Below are 19,828 nucleotides of genomic sequence, written 5' to 3'. Positions count from 1 at the left end.
ATCTGGAGCCCACTACAAAGCACCACAACCCGCGCTTTTATATGGTACCAGCAGCAAAGTGGCACAGAGTTTTGGTTCGGTAAGTAAAGACTAAGTAGCACATGTCTCATAACAGCAAAAACTGCAAGGCCGACTGAACATTAAGCATTTAACACAACCTGATTCTTGCGGGGTCTTGTTGTTTTGCTGCGGTGTAGAGCTGCTCAAAGAGATATATCGCCAAATCAATTTTCCCTTACACCCCTAGTGGTTAGCGCTCTCGCCTCACACCGAGAAAGCCCTTTCAGTGTGGAGTTTGTTGCATGTTCCCGCCGTACATGCATGCCCCCTGATTTGTGAGAATGCATTGCCCTGCTACAGATTGGCAACCTGTCCAGAGTGAACCCTGGACAGGTTCAAAATTATACGGCTGGATTGCTCTGGTATTGCTCGCCATTATTGTTGAACCGGTAATGTTAGGTCGAGAGTGTGATGGGCTGTAAGCTAGTGCGAGATCATGTCAACAGAGAGCTCTCAGTTATGGGTGAGGGTAAGAGGAGCGGGTTTCTCTGCACCAACGGTCCTATCCACAACTCTGGGGCAAATTAAATACTGCCGCTCTGCAGAAACAGAAAACTGCTGATTTTTTTATTTTGACTAAAAACTGCCTAATCATAATTAAAAGACCACTGGGAACACTTTTAGATCAAATGATGATTGGAGTGGGTCTCAAACATGTTATTTATTAATTCTTCTTAAATAGAAAAATGCACACGGTTGGTAGACAGCATTCCTTGTAATGAACTGTACAAAGGGTTCACCTGTCTCAGATCCCTTCATTTCATTGCAGCCATTTATAAGTTTGGTGTTGTGGCTCTCCAGCGCCTCCAAGCCGGCCTCAACTGTTTCCTACCGCTCTTTCAAACAGAAATCTGTCCTCTGCTGTCGTGCTAAAAATAGACCCACCATCTGTGGTAAAAACACCCAAAATTTACATGTGAACGGAAAATCTTCCCGGTATGTAAAGGCTTCCATTTGCTGCTGCAGGAGAACAATTCCGTCTGGCTCTTTAGCAGTTCTTGAATCCTCACGTTTGTGTGAATGTTAGTAGTAAAACGGAGAGTGGGTAGTGTGGCACCTCGAACAACCTTGATGGCAGATTTTAGCGCTTCTGCACAGACCAGAAGGCCCTCGTCACATGTGCGACATTCTACGGCTCAGACCTTTCATTGATTACCAGATGCAGGCCTCCACCCACCCAGCCCCTCCGCAAACCGCCCTTAAACCAGATCAGACGGAAAAGCATCTCCTTTTAAGCTCTCCCCTTTCTTTCATGTTTGCAGTTCAGGCCCTCATCTGTGTGGGCACGCCTCCATTACGGTGGTTTCCTTTTGCTCTGTGGGTGGGGATGACTACATTTGTGCATGCATAGAACCAGCTCCCACTACAATTGATGGGATTTCTCTCAACCTCCCCACCCGCACCCACATCAGCAGCAGTAAACGAAAGTAGATTGATTTTCCTGTATTTTATGGATGCAGAGCATAATCACGGAGATTAAATTCCCTTAAATCTGCTGTTTTGGTTATTTGAAAGCTCTCTGCAAACTGTTTTTCAGGATGTCAGAGAACCAGAATTCAGAATAGTATCCATCCAGTGAGTAAAAAGAAGCTTGTAAAACAGTTCATGTGTGGTTGAGAGGAAGAACTTGTTTTATAGCATCAAGCCGGTAAAGCTTAGAACACTGACATAAATAGACTAAGAGATGGATCTTGAAGCTTTAAAACCAAATGTTCATTTTTAAGCCAAATATTTAGTCCATTCAGCCACTGATCATGGAAAATAAAAACCACTTGACACAGCTTTTGGTTTTAATTTTTACTACCAGGTTTTATGACTACTAAAAACTCTGCAAATAACTATAAAACCATACTAACATTGGACCCAGAGGCAAACTATCTCACAGGGATTCATGCTGATTCATCAGGAGTTTCCAAGCTATCGGTTTAAGAAGGTGGTTATGTGAAACCACAGGTGTACCGACAGCAGCTGAAGTTCATGCCTCATGGGGCTATTCTGGACACCTTATAGTGCAGATATGTAGTTAAAAACAGAAAAGCAAAAAAAAGAGTGAAATATTGTGCTTTCTTTCATTTTTTTATCTGGACTTTTTTGCCCACAACAGATTTTTTTTTCTCAGAAAGTCCATCTCAAACCCAGGTCAGCCTGAAAATGTATCACAATGCATTTCAAGAAGTGTAAAAACAAAATACAGTGAAACCAAAAAAGCATCAATTATGTAGGAAAATGTGTGATCCTTGTGCATGGTGGTGGTGTTGGGGGGGGGGGGTGTGCTTATCCACATTCAATAGTCAGGAGACTAGCAAGGCTAGCAAGTTTTCTGTGTTGTCCTTTTTTTTCCCTTTTTCTGGCCACCATTTGTTTTAAACAACAGCACCCCAAAGGAGGGAGCAGGTGTTGTAGCTGCATAGCAGGTTTGATGCAGCCTCTGATTTGCTTCCAAAAGGGGAAAAAGCAAAGGTGACCCAGTTGACCCCAAAACCATTAAAGTCCAAAAGTACTTTAGATGTTGTACATGCGTACTTTGACATTTACCTTCCATCTAGAATGTTCTCCCTTGAAAACAATGTCAATAAATCAACAAATTGTGTGTTTTTCTGTCATTGGTCACAACTTCTATACAATGTAGGCAAGTGCTACTTAGGTCCTACTAAAAAACAGACAGAAGCTAAATGTCTGATTTCTGTCTGACAAAAAAATAATATAAAAAATAAAATAAAAGTTTTAAATGAACATGAGTTTCTCCTTAAATCTTACTGTTACCACTCACATGTTAAAATATAGCTGTTATTTATGTCCTAAGTCTCTTTGTTCTAAATAAACTCAACAACTGCAACAGCTGTTTTGGAGTGGTATAATTAATGTTACCAAACTTTATTATTTCCAAAAATGCTCAACAAATTCAACAGTAAATTTATTATATTGCAGATGTGAGTTTGCAGGAAATCCTCTAACTTTATAATGGCTGTAATTTGCTAGCGGTGGAGGATTTGCACGTCCTGCCATAACTGTGCCCTCTCTGAAGGGGACTCCATGTCACAGCTCACTCAGACTGATGGAGTGAGACAGTGAGGGGATTATAACTAGTAAATGCTGCCTCCCCTCCTCTCACACTTAAGAGTGGATTATGGCATCTCGCGAGCTCGCCTTCATCCTGCAGATGGCTTCTCCTCCTCAGTCTGACCCACCATATTCAGCCACACTTCATCCTTCATCTCCTTTGGTTTTATTTTCGTAGCAAGCTCGCCGCTGGCATGTGGCTTTTTTTATGTTTTTATCTTTGCACTGCCATCGTGGCTGAGCCTAAGCTCCACCTTGGGCAATATTTTGACTCATCGTAGCTTTATTGCATGCTAATCTGAACTGATTTCACCTGTCAAAGTGGATATTTTGGTTGAGGTAATGAGAGCATGCTCCCAAAGGAAGATGCACACAAGACAACCTTGTTTTTTTACAGTTTTGTTTTGTAGACCTCATGATATCAGGCTGGATATCTTGGCCTATACTGCTGCACAGCTGACATTTGGGAGAAAAATGTTGCTAACGTGGCATGAACTTGCTCACAGATGGCCTGCGCTCACAAATGTCAGCTCAGTGAGGTGAACTGTTCAAAGAAATTAATATCATTACATAAGCCATGATGACAGAGGCAAGGTCGGCCCCAGGTGTCCTGATCTGCAGTTTGTGTGCTCACAATTTTCCTATACATGTGTGCAAGCACAAAGCAATTCCATGCTGGATCTTTTCTTCACACATTTTTGGCAGCATCAGTGTTGATCGTAGTAGAATCTTTCCCTTTAACGCGTCCATGTTAGATCTCAGTCCCTGTGTATGGGGAGCAGGAAGAGAAGCCAGGGAAAGAGGCCAGACATTCAACCGCCCACACAAACACTAGTAGATACACATTTTCTAGTAGTGCCCTTTTTTTCCCTCCTAAATTCATTTTTACAGCTTTTCGCCAAAGCGGCACCACAAAATCTTCTTTTTTTCTGACTAGGACAGCATAAACTGAGATAATTAAACTCGAAAAGGGTTTACTTTGTGCCAATATTTTCAACAAAGAGTTTAATTTCCTGCCTTGCTTTTTTGAGTTCATGTCACATGGGGTGAGATGTGATTTACTTGTGTCTTGCTGAAGTGCATGACCCACTAACTGTCAGCCATTGTTGCTTGGTGTGAATGGCTGACAGAGCTTTTTAGTGACCATCTGAGGAGAATTTGACAGGATTTGACTGGTGTCATGTTCTGAACAGGTGTCCGCTTGCATTTTCAGCGCATAATCTCCAAACAGATGCTGCTAAACATTTTGTTTGAGAGCAGTTAATTGGATTTATGTCCAAATTTTACAATTGTAATGACAAAGCATAATAATACAATTGTGCAAAATACCTTCAGAATACTTTACAGCACTAGTACTAGCTCCACTAAGTATGAAATTTAGTTATAAATGTACTTTTAAAAAAAAAACTAAAAATAGTGAGACAATTGTCTTATTTGGCTAAAAATGTTTGTAAGCGTTCAGCGGTTAGCTCTCTCACCTCACAGCAAAGACAAGGTCCTGGTTCGAATCCTGGATGGGTCCTTTCTGTGTGGAGTTTGCATGTTCTCCCTGTGCATACGTGGGTACATACTTAATAGGTTAATTAGTTACTCCTAAGTTGTCCCTAGTGTGTGGGAGCGATTGTGCGCCCTATGACAGACTGGCGACCTGTCCAGGGTGTAACCCACCTTCCCCCAACAGCCAGGAAAGACTAAGGCAACCCTGAAAGGATGTATGTAGTGAGTTAATAAACGGATGAATGTTTGTGAGTACATTCACAAAGAAAATAAAGATTTGTGGTAAACGATCCAATTCTTTGTGTTAAAGAAACCTGAATCCTAAATTTGAATCTGACTGTAAAAGTATGATCTCCAACAAACCCTAAGTGTTGACATTTTGCCGCATACACATTAAACTCTGTTTAATGAGCTGCCATGCCATCATTCTACAGCTCATATACTGGGAGGTGTAAAGAAAGCGTGCATGGTTTCACCTGCTAGGTGTGGGGTTGGACTCTGTGAAAGTACATTCTTCTGCTCTCCTTTCCAACAAAAGAGAGGCTTCGAAAACTTGGCTTCGAACCCAATATGCTGAGAGCAAAAGCGATCGAATTCCACGAGTGGAAATGCAAGCCGAGGTTCCTGAAAGCTGAGCTGCAGGCTGTTTGGTTTCATGCTTTCTACCAAAACTTGATATAAACTGCGTGGGTTAGAGATCAGCTTTTCGCTATATCCCAGTTTTTTTTTTCCGAGTGTGCAGTGGGGAGCAATATCTCTCCCATCTTTTACATGTACTGCAGATCTAGTTCAAGAATGCTACTCACAGCAGAACTGTCTGTAATTAGCATTTCTACTCTCATTTGAACAAACATTAAGAGTAATTGTGGTTTGTGGTCAAGCAGGTAGCAAAAAACACAAGAATCTACTGTTTAAGTCATTAAAACAGTCATTTTTCAGTACATTTAAGGTTTTCCAATGAGGTATATCTGAAATCTTTAGCGTTGTTGTGGGACTGTATCATGGCAACTGCAGGACAATCGCTTAAAAAAGTTAGTTTAACGGTAAAAATGTTTGTGCACTTAATGAGTGTTTAACTTAAAGAGAGTTGAAGCTCAAAGGATCCATTCTAATTGTTTTTTTTTAATGAAATATTCTTAGTGAAGATTGTGAGGCTGAGACAAAGGAAATTATCGTTTCTCATGAGCAAACCCTCAAAACCAGATGTATTTCTGTGGGTGTGTGCAGGGGGGGAGGGCGTGGATTACAGTACCAGTAACCTAATCTGGCATGAAACAGAACTTCTGTTTTCCCTTAATTTACCGAGACAGCATAAAGAGACGAGTTTCAGAAGCAAGATCCAAAGTGTGTAGCAAGGCAGTGGTGGACTTTGCAGGTTTGTTTGTTTAGGAAAATAACTCCTGGTTGTAACTTGAAGAGGCTAAAGGGTTTAGCATAAAGGCTGAGCATAAAAGGTGGCAGTAAGCCTTTGCAGGACAGACGTGGGAAGTTGAGTCTCGGCTGTCAATGACAGACTCTTTGAGTTGTATTTTAACTGTCTACAGACTCTTTAGTGCTTTGAATTTTGTGTTTATTTATGGTTCTTTTTCAGGTTAATTGTCTCGTGATCGGGTAATTATCAGCATGTCCTTTTCGACTTCTTTTTACAAACATCCCACCACTTCACTACATAAAAATTTAACTTGAGGGATTTATTTTTTATTTTTTATTTTTTAATTGCTGAAATGTTTTTGTGACTGCATATTCAATTGAAATAATATATTTGTTCCACAACACCCAGTTTCCTTAATGCATTTTTGGCTTTTCCAGAAAAAAGGACCGCTAAAACATTGGGATGGGACCCCTAAAGAGTTGGAGACTTTTGCTCCTCTGGAACATGAAAAAGTTAAATTACACCCAAAAAAAGTTTTTTAAAATACTTTTCTAACAAATGCATTTCTTTTTTCTTTTTCACATGCTAATGATTCACAACAGTTTAAATAAAGAAATACTCAGAAATGCAAATTTAAACTTCATTTCCCATGTCCTGTTAAAAACAGTGAGTCTTTAACCACTTTAGCATGAAAGCGTTTTTTAAATTCTGCATGATTCTCCCTTGCAAATTGTGTAACAGATGTAGTTTTTCATACTCAAAAAGCCACTTCTCGGATTATGGATTCAGATTTTTTAAACGCTTTTCTCAACAAATGGTTCACAACATTCTGGTAACAGTTTTATTCTAACTGGATTGTTTGGTATTGAATAAAACTGCTAGTATAGACCAAACTTTCCAAGATGGACATGTGTGACCTGATTATTTAATCTGTCATAGTTAAATGTTACTTCAGAACTTTTCTGGGACTCAGCTTTGCAGGCAGATTGTCTATAAAGTGCGGTTTTACTCATTAGGAGAAGTTCTCTGGTCATCAAAATGATAATGCAGGAAATGTGGCCTTAATTGAACTGGAGTTTGTTACACTTCACATCGTACCTTTCACTCCTAATATGCTGTTGCAGCGCGTTAGGCTTGTGAAAGAGTCGTGCAGTATTATAACTGCTGGGGCTGGACGCATGAATGCATGCCCGCAGAGGCTCTTCTGTGACCTGGGAAGAAATTGTCCTGACAGCCTGTGACTAGGCTCTTTTCGCCTGTCTGCCTCTCTCTGTCGGCTCTGGACGTGGCCCACGGCTGCCCCCCCACCCGTGCATGCTTCACCCCCCTGTCCAGGGCGGAGGACTTGTCTCATCCCATCTCCTCTTGCATTAGCGCGGCGGCCTGCGCTCTTCGCAGTGATGCTTTGGTGAAAGCAGCGGTTACTGTAAATTATTTCACGCATGGGATGCTGACTGGGCTGCTGTCCCTGCCTCTAATCGATTGCCCTTCTTTGCAGCCTGTTGTGGCTTGTAAATTGGTCTCCAGCTCCCTGCTGACACAGTAACCCTAATGGGGGAGAATTACTGCTGTCTCGTCATGCATTAACCTCCCTCCTCCACCCCTCTTTTCATCAACCCCTCTTCGCTCTCCAGCCTGACCTGTGCTCCCACCCCCACCCTTTGGCAGCACCCTGGTTTTAACAGCTGGGTAGATGGGATGAAGTGTGCATGCATGCTCGTCCTCTCACATGTCCCGTTGCCCATGGGAGCTGCTGTCATGTGACATTGCTAAACAAATTAAAACACTTAAAGGCCAACGCTGATTGTTTGACCACAGTCAGCCCTCCATTAGTATCAGAAGAGGTTGGCATAGGTCACAATGTCAATTTTCTCCTGTTTTTGTTTAGTCAAAAAACTTTCAGAGATTCTAGCCAAAACTAGAGATTATGTCTAAATTTTAGAAAATTCTCAAATGAGACTCATTTAAATGTAATATTTTCCACTAAAAAGCAGGATGTCAGGATGTCAGACAGTCCTGACACCCATAATGCTCTGTAGATAAGCCACTAATTACCTTTTGATTTTCTTTTAAGCAATGAGTCAGGATGTGTTTTTGTTTTATGGCAGCTCACCCCTACTGGCTGCTGCTTTTATTATTTACAAGAGATGAATATTTCATCACAATATCATGGTTAAAATTCGGGAAAGGAGCTACATTAATGAGCTGTGGGTTCACCCATTCGTGCTGTGAGCACCACTATTTAGCCCCCCCACCCAAAAAACAAAAGGGAGGCGGTGAACGAGTGATTGATAATCTTATTTTGGGATAAATTAAACATCTAAAGCTTGACTTTATGGTTCTGCAGGATCAATAAATCAACAAATGTTGAAAGAAATTTATTAGCTGAAACAAACACTTAATTGATAAAATATTGCAAATGTTAAAAAATAAGAACGGTGCAAAAGAGTCTACATTTATGTCACAGTTCATTCTAAATGCAGAGCGGGCTTGAAGTTAAAGTTTTGTCGGCTGCTGTAACTTAGATGTGAGCAGACATCCTCGGAGGCCGAGAGGATGAGGGAGCCAATGTCATTTAAGTCAAAGGCTCACGGATCCGCTTTCATTGTGCGCATGAATGTGTTTGTATGTCATCCAGTATGATGAGTGGAAGAACTTTCTCATATTAGTAAGTTTGATCATAATAGAAGTCAAAGCAGAGAAGTGCTGCTTGTCCCCGATTGTCAAAGAAGGCTTTTATCTGTGAAGGTCAGTGTCGGGAGTCTGACTCAGAGCCATTTAAGAACGTTTGACTGTCCTTTTTGAAATGCCTCTATTCGAGTCTTCAGTTTATTTTAAGTCTCAATGCTTTCAATTATTAACAAAAGCATTCTCTTGTCTTTTTTTGCAGTGAGGGCGTCTTCAAGTGTCCCGAAGATCAACTCCCATTAGACTATGCCAAGGTACAGCCCACACTCTGACACAGATACCTCAATTCTTTTTTTTTTGTCCAAAGTTGTACTATTCCTCAATTTTAGGTAAATTCAGACCATGACAATGCTAGCAGACTCTAATGCACATGGTGATTAATTTCACACTTATATGTGGTTGGTTTTAGCTTTACCCATCATCTGAAATTAGCTGAAACAGCTGCTTGATTTAAAAAAAAAATGAGAAAAGGAAATCAACTCAACTGGCACAAAACTCTAGTATGTAGTTTATGACCATGTGTCATTTAGCAGGGGCACCTCTTCACTGCATCACATCTGACATGGTATTTTATTTTGTGTGTGCTACTTTGGATTCTACCAACAATGGAACTTGCCCTTGATCTCTGTAGTTCAGTGAATAATCCGTCTGCTTTCACACTGTAGTAAACTGCACCAGGGTTCACTTGCAAGCAAACTGACACCCATGTTGTCAAGCACACCAGAGACTAAAGTTTGGTCTGCATCCTTCTTCAGATTGACTTTCCCAGCTCCCCAAACAAAACAGACAACCTTAGAATACCAAATCTCTTCCAGACCAACCGAACCTGTTGTGAATGTGCCTCAAATCTTCTTTCAAAACAGTTCTTTGAATCTGTTCTTTCAGAGCAGACTTCAACACAACATTGTCCATCTACAGTACATCTGAAAAGGAAATTTTCGTTGATGAAAGCAGACAGACTTTCCAGCTGCCAAAAGAGCAGAGGCGAATTCAATACAGGAAGAACAGCTCACAGTATGAATCTAAAGTAGCTCAAATAAAGAAAAAAACAGAAAATGTTGTTTAAAATGACTCGGGTGTACTCTTTCCCTGTTTTTGGTTGGTGTTCGCTTTATATCAGTTACAAACATGCAGCTGTTGAAACTGTGTGATGAGGCAGTTTGTTATTGTATAGTGTATTTTTTTTGGGTGACACCATCCTTACCGTGCAGTCTAATATATCAAAGCAGCATAAAGCAGCCAGTAGCTGCAATGAAATAAAACAATGTATATTTTCAATAGACGAGGGTTCATTGAAAAAACTACCGTAGACTTCCTTTTAAATTTTTGGCATCGACTTGTTTAGAGACTGTTTTTTATGACTGGCTTTAGTGACCTGACTTCATCATTCCAGGACTAAAAGTTGATGTTTACCTCAATTAATTCATGTCAAACACAAAGACAACAAGAGCTTGTCTTCTTCTGCTCATTAAACAAGCTCAATTAATAATGTTGGTGTGCCCCTGCCCCCTCTCTCCACATGAAGAAATACATTTGAGCCGCACTCTAAATGGAGTTAATCAGACTGTGCTCGGGGGAGGGGGGGGGGGGGGGAATAAAGACGAACTGCACTGAGAATCAGAGCTCACTCACGTGTGATATCCACATTTTGGAGTGGTGGACTGCTGCTAAAGGATGAGGGACATGGAGGGATCATCTTTCTTCAGAGCAGCGTTTGGCGTGGAGTGATGTTTCTCCTGTGCTCTCTGTGAGACATAGTCTGATGTGGCTTCTAAGACTCAAACGACTGCTCTTTACGCAGCGCATGCAAACCCTGTTCAAACCCACAGAAGATATTAAAAATGGAAGATTTACATAGTAGGAGGGGTAGTCACATTTTATCAATGCACTTGTGTAATTTAATAACATTAAGTGCCGGAACAAGACGAGGATTTCAGGCAGAGTAGAATAGCAGCTTTTGAAGAGTCACTTAAAGAGGGAAATATTTTTTGTTTGCTGTTCACCATAGCTGCAGCAGAATCAGAGGAACAAGCTCTTGGTTTCGTGCTGGAAGCGATGAAGGCGCCTCTAATAGCAGGGGCTCCCTGTGGGATGGATGCCTCACAGCACACCTGTCAGACGCTGTTATTTACCAAGGCTCTCATAGGCTTCCAGTCGCCTGCAAATTACCCCAGCTTGGTGGTCTCCTGTCAGGGTTTCTGTAACGCACAAGTGTCCTTCAAAAACCTACACTAACACAACAACAGTGCTGCAGTCATTAAGGGATTGCATTGCTGCTGCTGCTGCTGGCAGTAGTGAGGGGCAGAAAATGCTGCAGCACAGCAGACCGAAACCCCCACAGAGCTTAACCCCCCAGCCATTCGGTCTGGGACTAAGTTATTAAAAGGTCATTACTGCTGTCTCCCTGCAGACATCAAGACTGAAACAATGAGCGTTTCATTTGGCTCTTTGTCTGCGCTCAGACAGTGATATCATTGCAGCAAAGCGTTTCTGCCTCTAGCTCAGCTCAGTGGTTAACTCAGCTGCAAGTGCTCAATGTGCACGTGAGCGGCGTCCAGCTGTTCCCGAGTCGTGATTTGTCGAGACATTCGGGAGGAAGCGGCTCCTCTTGTTTGACCAGTAATCTGCTCGTGTGACTGCACAGACACTCAGCACAGGGCTGAAAATCCTTCGGACAGCAACCTGATGAGGAGGATTTGGGCAGAAAACACACTCGCCATCAAAGCTCAGTGACCGAGGATAAATAAATCTTTGCATAACCTCGGCTTCTGCTTCTTGATGGCTATTTTAAAAGGTCCCGTAAACCCCATAAACTCGCTCATTATCACTGCAGCGACGGCTGCCTCGACTTACTGAGCTGCAGTTTCAGGAGGCTCACTGCCAGGAAAATCTGCATAATTTCCTTCCGTTTATTCATACTCTGTGTGTGAGACGGAAAACGGCCGAACAACTATTCATAAACAAATCAGCAACAGACAAAATACCTCTTCACTTAACATGTAGACATTGTTTTTTTTTAAATAATAGCAAAGATTTGTTTTGTTCACTTGTCTGCAGCTCTCATCTTGTAGAAAAGTCTTGATGGTACGTTCTTCCCAAACAACTATTACCTTTTAGGAAACTGTAAGAATATGTCACAAAGGAATACATTTTAACATTATTTTGGTATAAAAGTACTAAGTTTTTCCCTGTAAAGAGAATTCAAAAGTGAGGCTGGTGAATCACTGCACTAAAGCAGCTCCATGGTGTCTATTTTTAGCTTTAAAAGCTTACAGTTCTATAAAAAAGACTAAATTAACCTGAAAATAAACATATAAAGCATTAAAGGTAATCTATTTTAATAAGGTCTTTACCAAGGATGTGAGATTTAAAAAATAGACAAAAACATAATGACTTTTGCAGATGGCCTAGTTATGCAGTCTAATAGCATTAAAATAGCCTCTCCTTCACCTTTATTACTTTGCATTGATCCAAATACGTGTCTTTTCTATTCCTCCTTTGTAAAAAACAAAACCTTTCAGAATTAAATGTCATTTAAAATTAAAAAAAATTCAGAATAAAAGTATTTTTTTCCCAATGGGCCTCCTTCCTCAGATCTACCCCGACCCAGAGTTGGAGCAGCAGATCCTGTCTTTGCCCATCCGCTGCATTCACAGCGAGGAGGGCTGCCGCTGGACTGGCCAGATGAAGCAGCTGCAGGTGGGAAGCTCCCATCTCCTCCCCCTCACCTTCTCATGTGGCTCGGAGCCTGACATGTGGGTGAGTGGGCTAACGTGTCGCCATGTCTCATTTAGGGGCACTTCTCCACCTGCGCCTTCAACGTGATACCGTGTCCCAACCGCTGCTCCGTCAAGCTGACGCGCCGAGACCTGCCTGACCACCTGCAGCACGACTGCCCAAAGCGCAAGGTCAAGTGCGAGTTCTGCGGCAGCGAGTTCACGGGAGAAGCTTTTGAGGTACAGTTTCCAAACCTGTTTGTTTTTTGTTTTTTTATGTCTTAGCTCAGCATGAGCTTCTTGTAAACAGCCAGCTGTGTTGACCTCTGATTCATGGCTGCATAAAGTGCATCTTTGTAGAAACCAGTAAGAAAGCGAATGCCTGCTTGTCAGACCCTTCGCTATATGTTTTCCAAAAACACACACGTTGGCAGGAGGACAGAAGTTTTGAGTCAGACTTTCATACTCTGAGTGTTTTTCTCAGCTAGGGAGCTGGCGTTTCACCATACACTTCTGTGACTTCTCTGTCATTACTGCCCCTCCTCTGTTTACTCAGCTCTCCCTTCTGCACACAGGTCCACCTCCTCTCCTCCTCCCCTCACTCCACAGTCAATTCACTTCTAGCCAAGACTAATTTAATGCTGTTGAAGGTGCTGGAACATGAGCCCATGAGCTACAACTTCATGAATCAGACTTTGAATGTGACTGAAATCTTACACGTTTTGATCTTGACCTGTTGTAGAAGTTTGACCCCTTTGCTGGATGTTTTTAGATACAATAACCTAGAAAGGAGCTTTAGCAGGTTTCTACCACACTACATAGTAGTAATCTGGTAAAACCGTTTTTATTTTCTTCTGTGACAAGCTCATTTGCATATGAGAGACTGACCGCATAACCGTAGCCTTTTTTTTCTGTCCCAGAACCACCAGGGTGTATGTCCCCAGGAGAGCGTCTACTGCGAGAACAAGTGTGGGGCGAGGATGATGCGTCGCCTGCTGTCCCAGCACGGCATGGCTGAGTGTCCCAAGCGCACGCAGCCCTGCAAGTACTGTGGCAAAGAGTTCGTCTTTGATACAATCCAGGTGGGTTTTAACTCAAAATGATTAACCATGAGATCTAGTTTTCAACAACAAAGACATAGTTTCTGTAGTGCTTTTGGGTCTCATTTATGTGGTCACAATTTCCAGCCACAGAGAACTAAACCAGCTCAAAGAGTTCCCATGACTACCTGACGTGACGTTTAATGACGTCTCTGTAGTGTTCCAGTTGAGTGTTTGCACAACTATTTAGGTTTAAATGTAAAAGCACCTGCTGGGAACAGTTATGCTGTGAAAAACTAGTTTGTATATTTGTATATAATGGATGAAAAACTGCTTTTCACTGCATTTTTCTTCCTAACTGCCTGTACCTTCTGTTTTTTGGTCCCCAAATAAGCTATCTATTGTTGAAAGACTTCTAATAAAAGAAACTTTAAACAACTTTGGATACATTTTAATTTTAAGTAGTAAAGTACAATACTAGGGGTGTTTTGAAATGTGACTGAACAAACCTAAAGTTAAAGTTAGAATTTCATTTATTGACATGAAAACAGCTTAAAGATCCATTCCGATGAACATGTTTTTGTTGTTTTTAACTTGTTATTGTGGCTTTTTTCTCATGATGGACATTTATAAAGAAATTTAAGGTTAAAATTGCAAGTGCCGTGCTCCACTCCATTTTGATGCATCCGCTTGTAGATGACTGGATCGATGTACGGCTGTATAGCTCCAATGTTGCTCCCCGTTTTTGTAGGACCGGTAATGTTAGGTTGGGGATGCGAGGTGCTGTAAGTTAGCTGGCTAAACAGAGTTTTCTTAGAAATAGGGAGGGGGGAGGGCAAGAGAGGGGAGAGGGCAAGGTTGCTCCTCGCTGACGATCCCCGCCACAACTCTAATGAACTACTACTGCTGAAGCTAGGTCCTAGAAAATGACACAGGTTTTTCAATTTTAGCTAAAAATTGCATTATTATAATTAAAAGACCACTAGCTTTTACAATAGATCCAAAGATGGTCGGAGTGGGACTTTAGTTAGATCAATCAACTGTTTTATTATCTGTAAGAAGTTGCAAACAGACACCAAATCAATTCAGTGTGTAGTTTTTTTAAGCATATTTCAGTAAACAGTATTTTACACTTTTAAGATGAGAAAAAAATGATTTTTTTCTGGTTACATCATGACTATTTTTATAACCAAGTCCTTTTTGTGATTTCAAGGGCAGTATTTTTGTAACCCCCCCCTATTTAAATTGCTCCCTCTTTCCTCCACAGAACCATCAGTTTCACTGCCCTCGCTTTCCTGTCCAGTGCCCAAACCAGTGCGGCACTCCCAACATCGCCCGGGAGGACCTGGCGAACCACGTGAAGGACAACTGCGGCAGTGCTTTGGTCCTCTGCCCTTTTAAAGATGCTGGCTGCAAACACAGGGTAACGCTGACCCGATTTGTATTACACCAAAGCTAGTTTTCACTGCTGATATTTGTTCGTCATTTTGGACAAATTATTTTAATCCCAAAACTTTTGTGTACGTCTCTTTCCCCCTTTTCCAGTACCGTGCAGGGTGTACAGTACATTAACCAGAGCAATGCTTTCCCATTCCAACTGTGTTTCTAGACTATTTTTAAACACACTTCAAAAAGAGGAAGTGTGCACTCAGGGAAACGCAACAAACGACCGTCAACTCCTGTTATGTCAGACTTGCAGCATCTGCGACTAATATGTACAGATGGTCTGATGGATACACAACAGCTAAAAAAAAAGGCTATTTTTAACAAACTCCCATGTTTTTTAAATTCAATCATGATTTTGTATTAGCTCAACAACCTAGCGTTTTGACAAATAAGTGTATTTTCCCCCATTTTTTGGTAATACTTTATTCATTGATACCTTAAAACAGTTGGATTTTTAATACATATCTAATTTTTTGTCTTTTAAATATAGTTTAAAGTTGTGTAAATGTTTGCTAAGTCCCATGTAAATCAAAGATCCTTTTCTTTTATTTTCAAGTTAGTCCATTTATAAGTGGATCCTAATATAAAATGTGCTCTGCTTTAGGTGGAAACCTTCATGAACATGTTTTTTCCTTTTTACCAAGCCTTATTCTTGTATCTTTCCTTATATTAAAAACAAAACATTACACGACTATCTTTTGTTGTCCTCGAATATGTTTTTAATATGATAGTCAGAGGGTAAACAGGACTAGCCAGATTTTCTTTGTGTGTTTCTCTTTTCTTCCTTGTCGTTGCTTGACTTTGGCAATGCCACTCCCAGATAAACAGCTTTTGTAACTGACAGTTAGGTGTGGATCTTGTGACCACAATCTAAAGTAAATAAAGATTTTTTTCAACTATTCTTGTTAATCATTAAGACCAGGATGTGCTTTCTCAAAAGGAAGCTTTTTGTTTCTAAATAAGGCCGGTGGGATCAGGTTGGGAACAAATTTAAGTTGCAAATATTAAGATTAAGAAAAAAGTAGACAAGCTTATTAAGATTACCATATTATGATTTCATGCACATTGTGGACTCTCTGCTGCTTTACAGCTTAAAAATATTCAAATTTATAAATAAAAATGTTTTGTCTCCATAGTGCCCCAAACTTGCCATTGGCCGCCACCTCGAGGACACCACCAAGTCTCACCTAACCATGATGTGTAACCTGGTGAGCCGCCAGAGACAGGAGATTTTGGAGCTCAGGAGGGAAATGGAGGAGCTGTCCGTAAGCCACGATGGGGTTCTCATCTGGAAACTAAACGATTACTCCCGCAAACTCCAGGAGGCGAAGCTTCGAAGCAACCACGAGTTCTTCAGCCCGCCCTTCTACACGCACCGCTACGGCTACAAACTGCAGGTATCGGCTTTCCTAAACGGCAACGGAAGCGGCGAAGGCTCCCACCTTTCTGTCTACATCCGTGTGCTCCCGGGGGAGTATGACAACCTCTTGGAGTGGCCCTTCTCCTACAAGGTGACATTCTCCATCCTGGACCAGAGCGACCCATCGCTTTCCAAACCCCAACATATCACAGAGACCTTCAACCCTGACCCCAACTGGAAGAACTTTCAGAAGCCTTGTAGCACCCGAAACTCGTTGGACGAGAGCACCCTGGGCTTTGGGTACCCCAAGTTCATCTCCCACGAGGAAATCAAGAAGAGGAACTACATCCGAGACAACTGCATCTTCATCAAGGCTTCTATAGAGATTCCCCAAAAAATAATGGGTTAGGACCTGACATTTGTTTTCCTTTGGAGATGGACAAAGATGAGTTGAAGGACAGAACTGGTTTACTTCACCTCGAAAAACTTTTACACGTTCACCCTTTAGATGCTCTTTTGCTTTATAGCCTCTCCACTACAGAGCTTGAAGCGAGTCTGTTAAGCTGTGCAAGCTGACTCGGAGGACCTAGATGGATCACAAAAAGAAAGTGTTTGGTCTGCAGAACCATCACTCTCTAGTTTTTTTGTTTAGTTTTGTTTTTTACTCTTTATGTTGTTATTTGTTTGCTGACCTTTTATCATAATCTGCAACAAAAAGCCTTGGAAATCAAACAGTGCCTAGCGAGTTTTATTTTCTGTTTTGCTTTTGTTGTCATTTTTTTGCAGTACAGATGTAGACTATGGAAGAGATATACAAAAAGAAAAATAGTAAGGTGCTTAGATGCATTTAGACTAGAAGAAAGACGCTGTTTAGAGATTACACGCTGTATCCGGGTAATCGTAGGAGGCAGCAGATTCAAGCTCAAACCCCAACTGCCTTTAGTTTACATGCTCACACAGTACATTGATCCCTTAGCAAACATGCAGTCCCCAGTTAGTACTACTTGCAAATTTTATCTTAACACAAACAAATCAATGCCTTTGGGGGAGGGACACAGCTGGAATACCTGTCCGTTTTAGCAGCTTTTATTTAAGAGTATGTGAGTGCTGTAACTATAAAACACCTGCTGGATAATTTGTATAACTTAAAGTGGTTTAAAAAGGGAGCAAGGGGTCAGAATATGCTGTTCATAAACATTCAAACAGCTGTGAATTTACAAACCCTAACAATGAGTTACACTCTGAGCTGTTTGCCCTGCTTTGTGCTTTTGCTATAAGCTGAGCGAACCAGCTAACAAATATCCTAACATTACACAATGCTAACCAGTAAACTTTTAAAAACCTAGCTAAACAAAAACAGTAAATCAGGCTGCTCTTTCTTTGAAAACATTCCGCGTCAACATTTAGCCTGCAGGTCAGCCATAGAATGAAGAGATTTATTTGTTTGTGAGGAGTGTCAAAAGTTTCTTAAGGGTCTTCTGTGTTCTTTACAGTCATCCTAAAATGCTTTATTAAGCTTTATGGGAAGCCGAGGCAAGAAAAGAAATCGCACCCTTTCAGGCGAGCCAAACAGACGAGCCAGTTGTGAAGAACAGGTGCATTCAACAGTGAAGGAAAAGCCATGTGGCCTTTTTATACAGTATATCTTCTTTTGAGGGTTTCAAGGGTGAGCAGGTAACAAAAACATGCATGTGAAACCACCTTTTACCTAAACCTGTATTCTTGAAATTCCAATGACATTTTTTGTGTTTTTATCATTGTTGTTTTAAAATTGACAGATTGTCAAGGAGAACAGTTTTTTTTATGTACTTAAAAGTGAATTATACTCACAATACATCTCTAAAGACTTAATATCTGGGTACTGTTTTACGTATCCGGCAATGGTGGATGGTGTTTTGAGGCTGACTTCTGCACATCCTGTAGGCTTCTGTGACTTGGTTACCATGGTCACTGATGACAGTCTTCACCGGGATGATGAATGAGGAGTGCAGTGGACTCTGATGATACACTTCATTCATAATGTATGTGAATAGTGATGTAAAAAAAAAAAGCGGAAAAAACATTAAAGCACATTCTGTCTTTTTACTATCACACTTGGGGAAAAGTTTCTGATTTCTTGTCATAATACCAGCTGATATTTTACAGTAATTGAAAGAAACAAGAAAATGAAAAGTTTTTGTAATATTCTGTATTTTTAAAAATGCTCAACTGTTTTATACAAACTCTTATCTTTGGAGAGTCGGGGTTGACTCAGAGTTTTCAGACCTTTTTGTCTCTTGGACATTTGGATAATTTGTTTGTCCGTGTGGTTTGAGTCTCGCATATTCTGTCTGTATTATTTACTCTATAAAGTATTTATTTTAAGTTGCCATCATGTGAGTTTGCCCTGATGGTACAAATGTTTATTGATTGAGTGCTTGTCAGTTTCTTAACTGAAATAAAATGCATTATAATATACTTGGTGCACATACTTGCCCACACAGGCGGTCAGTCATAGGTACGGAACGAAGATGCATAGCATTTCTCATAAATTCAAATTACAGTTTTATATCAGAATGAATCAAATCTGTGAACTCCCTTTTGCGCAAGCAGAATCAAACAGTGCAATCTCATAAATTCCTATAACAGATAAAGCCTAAATAACGTGAGTAATAACTAGCAATTATGTGACGACTGCGATAACAGTTTACAATCTAAAGACAGTTTAGCATCCCTCTTGTTTGCTCTTAATGCTCTAGTAGCTTAATGTCTCTGTCAATTTTTGATTCAAGCACGAGTGTTTAATGTTCATGAAAAGCTTTACACCTAACCACCTAATCTGCTGGAAATTATTTCATTTCAGACATTACTGAATTATAGATGAAATATATTATTTGCATCAATAATTAATGAGATGGAAAGACTTAAAGGTTCCTCTGCATAATTCAGATGGATTTTTTTAACAGCACTTAACCTAAATATGCTAAAACCTTAAGGCAAACCCCTTTTGTTTTAGTTAAATTCAGTTTCTTGATTTTAGGAAAGTGTCACAATAACGGGGTTTAAAGAAAGAATATGGCTACGGTCGAAATTTTAAGGAGTTTAGAGCTATTCTAAACTTGTTTTTAAATCCAGTTTCTAAAAAAGTACAACTAAAAAACAAGCAAAACCCAAACTATGCAAAGTTTTCATAATTCAGCCATGTATCCATCAACCTCCTATTCTCGCCTTGTCCTTTGCAGGGTCACTGAAGCGGATCCCTTGCTAATTATGGGCAAAGACGAGTGCCACTACAGCAAAATAAATACACAAACAAAGACATTTAGAGCCACTTAAATAACTCACTTTGTTCCAGATTGTTGCATTCAAAGAAGGAAGTTACGGGTCACCACCCAAGCCAACTGATCCAAACAGCAAAATCACCAAACCCTCCACTCACTTCACTCGTTTCATAAGAATGGGCCCACCTGTGTATCTGTTTGGTCCATGCAGCAGAGAAGGACTCCAACTCCACAAGGAAACTTGAGACACCGCTGCTATGGACTCAAAAAACTAAAATTTGAGTTATAAGGCATTTGTTGACTCACACTGAATACAGTGATGTTGAGTT

At 40.7% G+C, this 19,828-nt stretch overlaps 1 protein-coding gene across 1 annotated transcript in view; it reads left to right on the top strand.

Annotated features, from left to right (window-relative positions):
• Nucleotides 1-18,696, top strand: part of traf4a (tnf receptor-associated factor 4a) — a 32,560-nt gene extending 13,864 nt beyond the window's left edge. The window contains exons 2-7 of the mRNA XM_004075320.5: nt 8,880-8,931; nt 12,272-12,376; nt 12,472-12,633; nt 13,314-13,475; nt 14,701-14,856; nt 16,016-18,696. Coding sequence (XP_004075368.1) covers nt 8,880-8,931; nt 12,272-12,376; nt 12,472-12,633; nt 13,314-13,475; nt 14,701-14,856; nt 16,016-16,648 — 1,270 coding nt within the window. The 3' untranslated portion in view covers nt 16,649-18,696. The remainder of the gene's footprint in view (nt 1-8,879; nt 8,932-12,271; nt 12,377-12,471; nt 12,634-13,313; nt 13,476-14,700; nt 14,857-16,015) is intronic.
• The last annotated feature ends 1,132 nt before the right edge of the window (nt 18,697-19,828 follow it).

The sequence above is a fragment of the Oryzias latipes genome, chromosome 13 (genome assembly GCF_053564925.1).
Source record: "Oryzias latipes strain Hd-rR chromosome 13, Olatipes_Hd-rR_3.1".
Classification (NCBI taxonomy): domain Eukaryota; kingdom Metazoa; phylum Chordata; class Actinopteri; order Beloniformes; family Adrianichthyidae; genus Oryzias; species Oryzias latipes.
The sequence above is the reverse complement of the archived record's forward strand: the minus strand, read 5'-3'. Positions and strand labels throughout refer to the sequence as shown.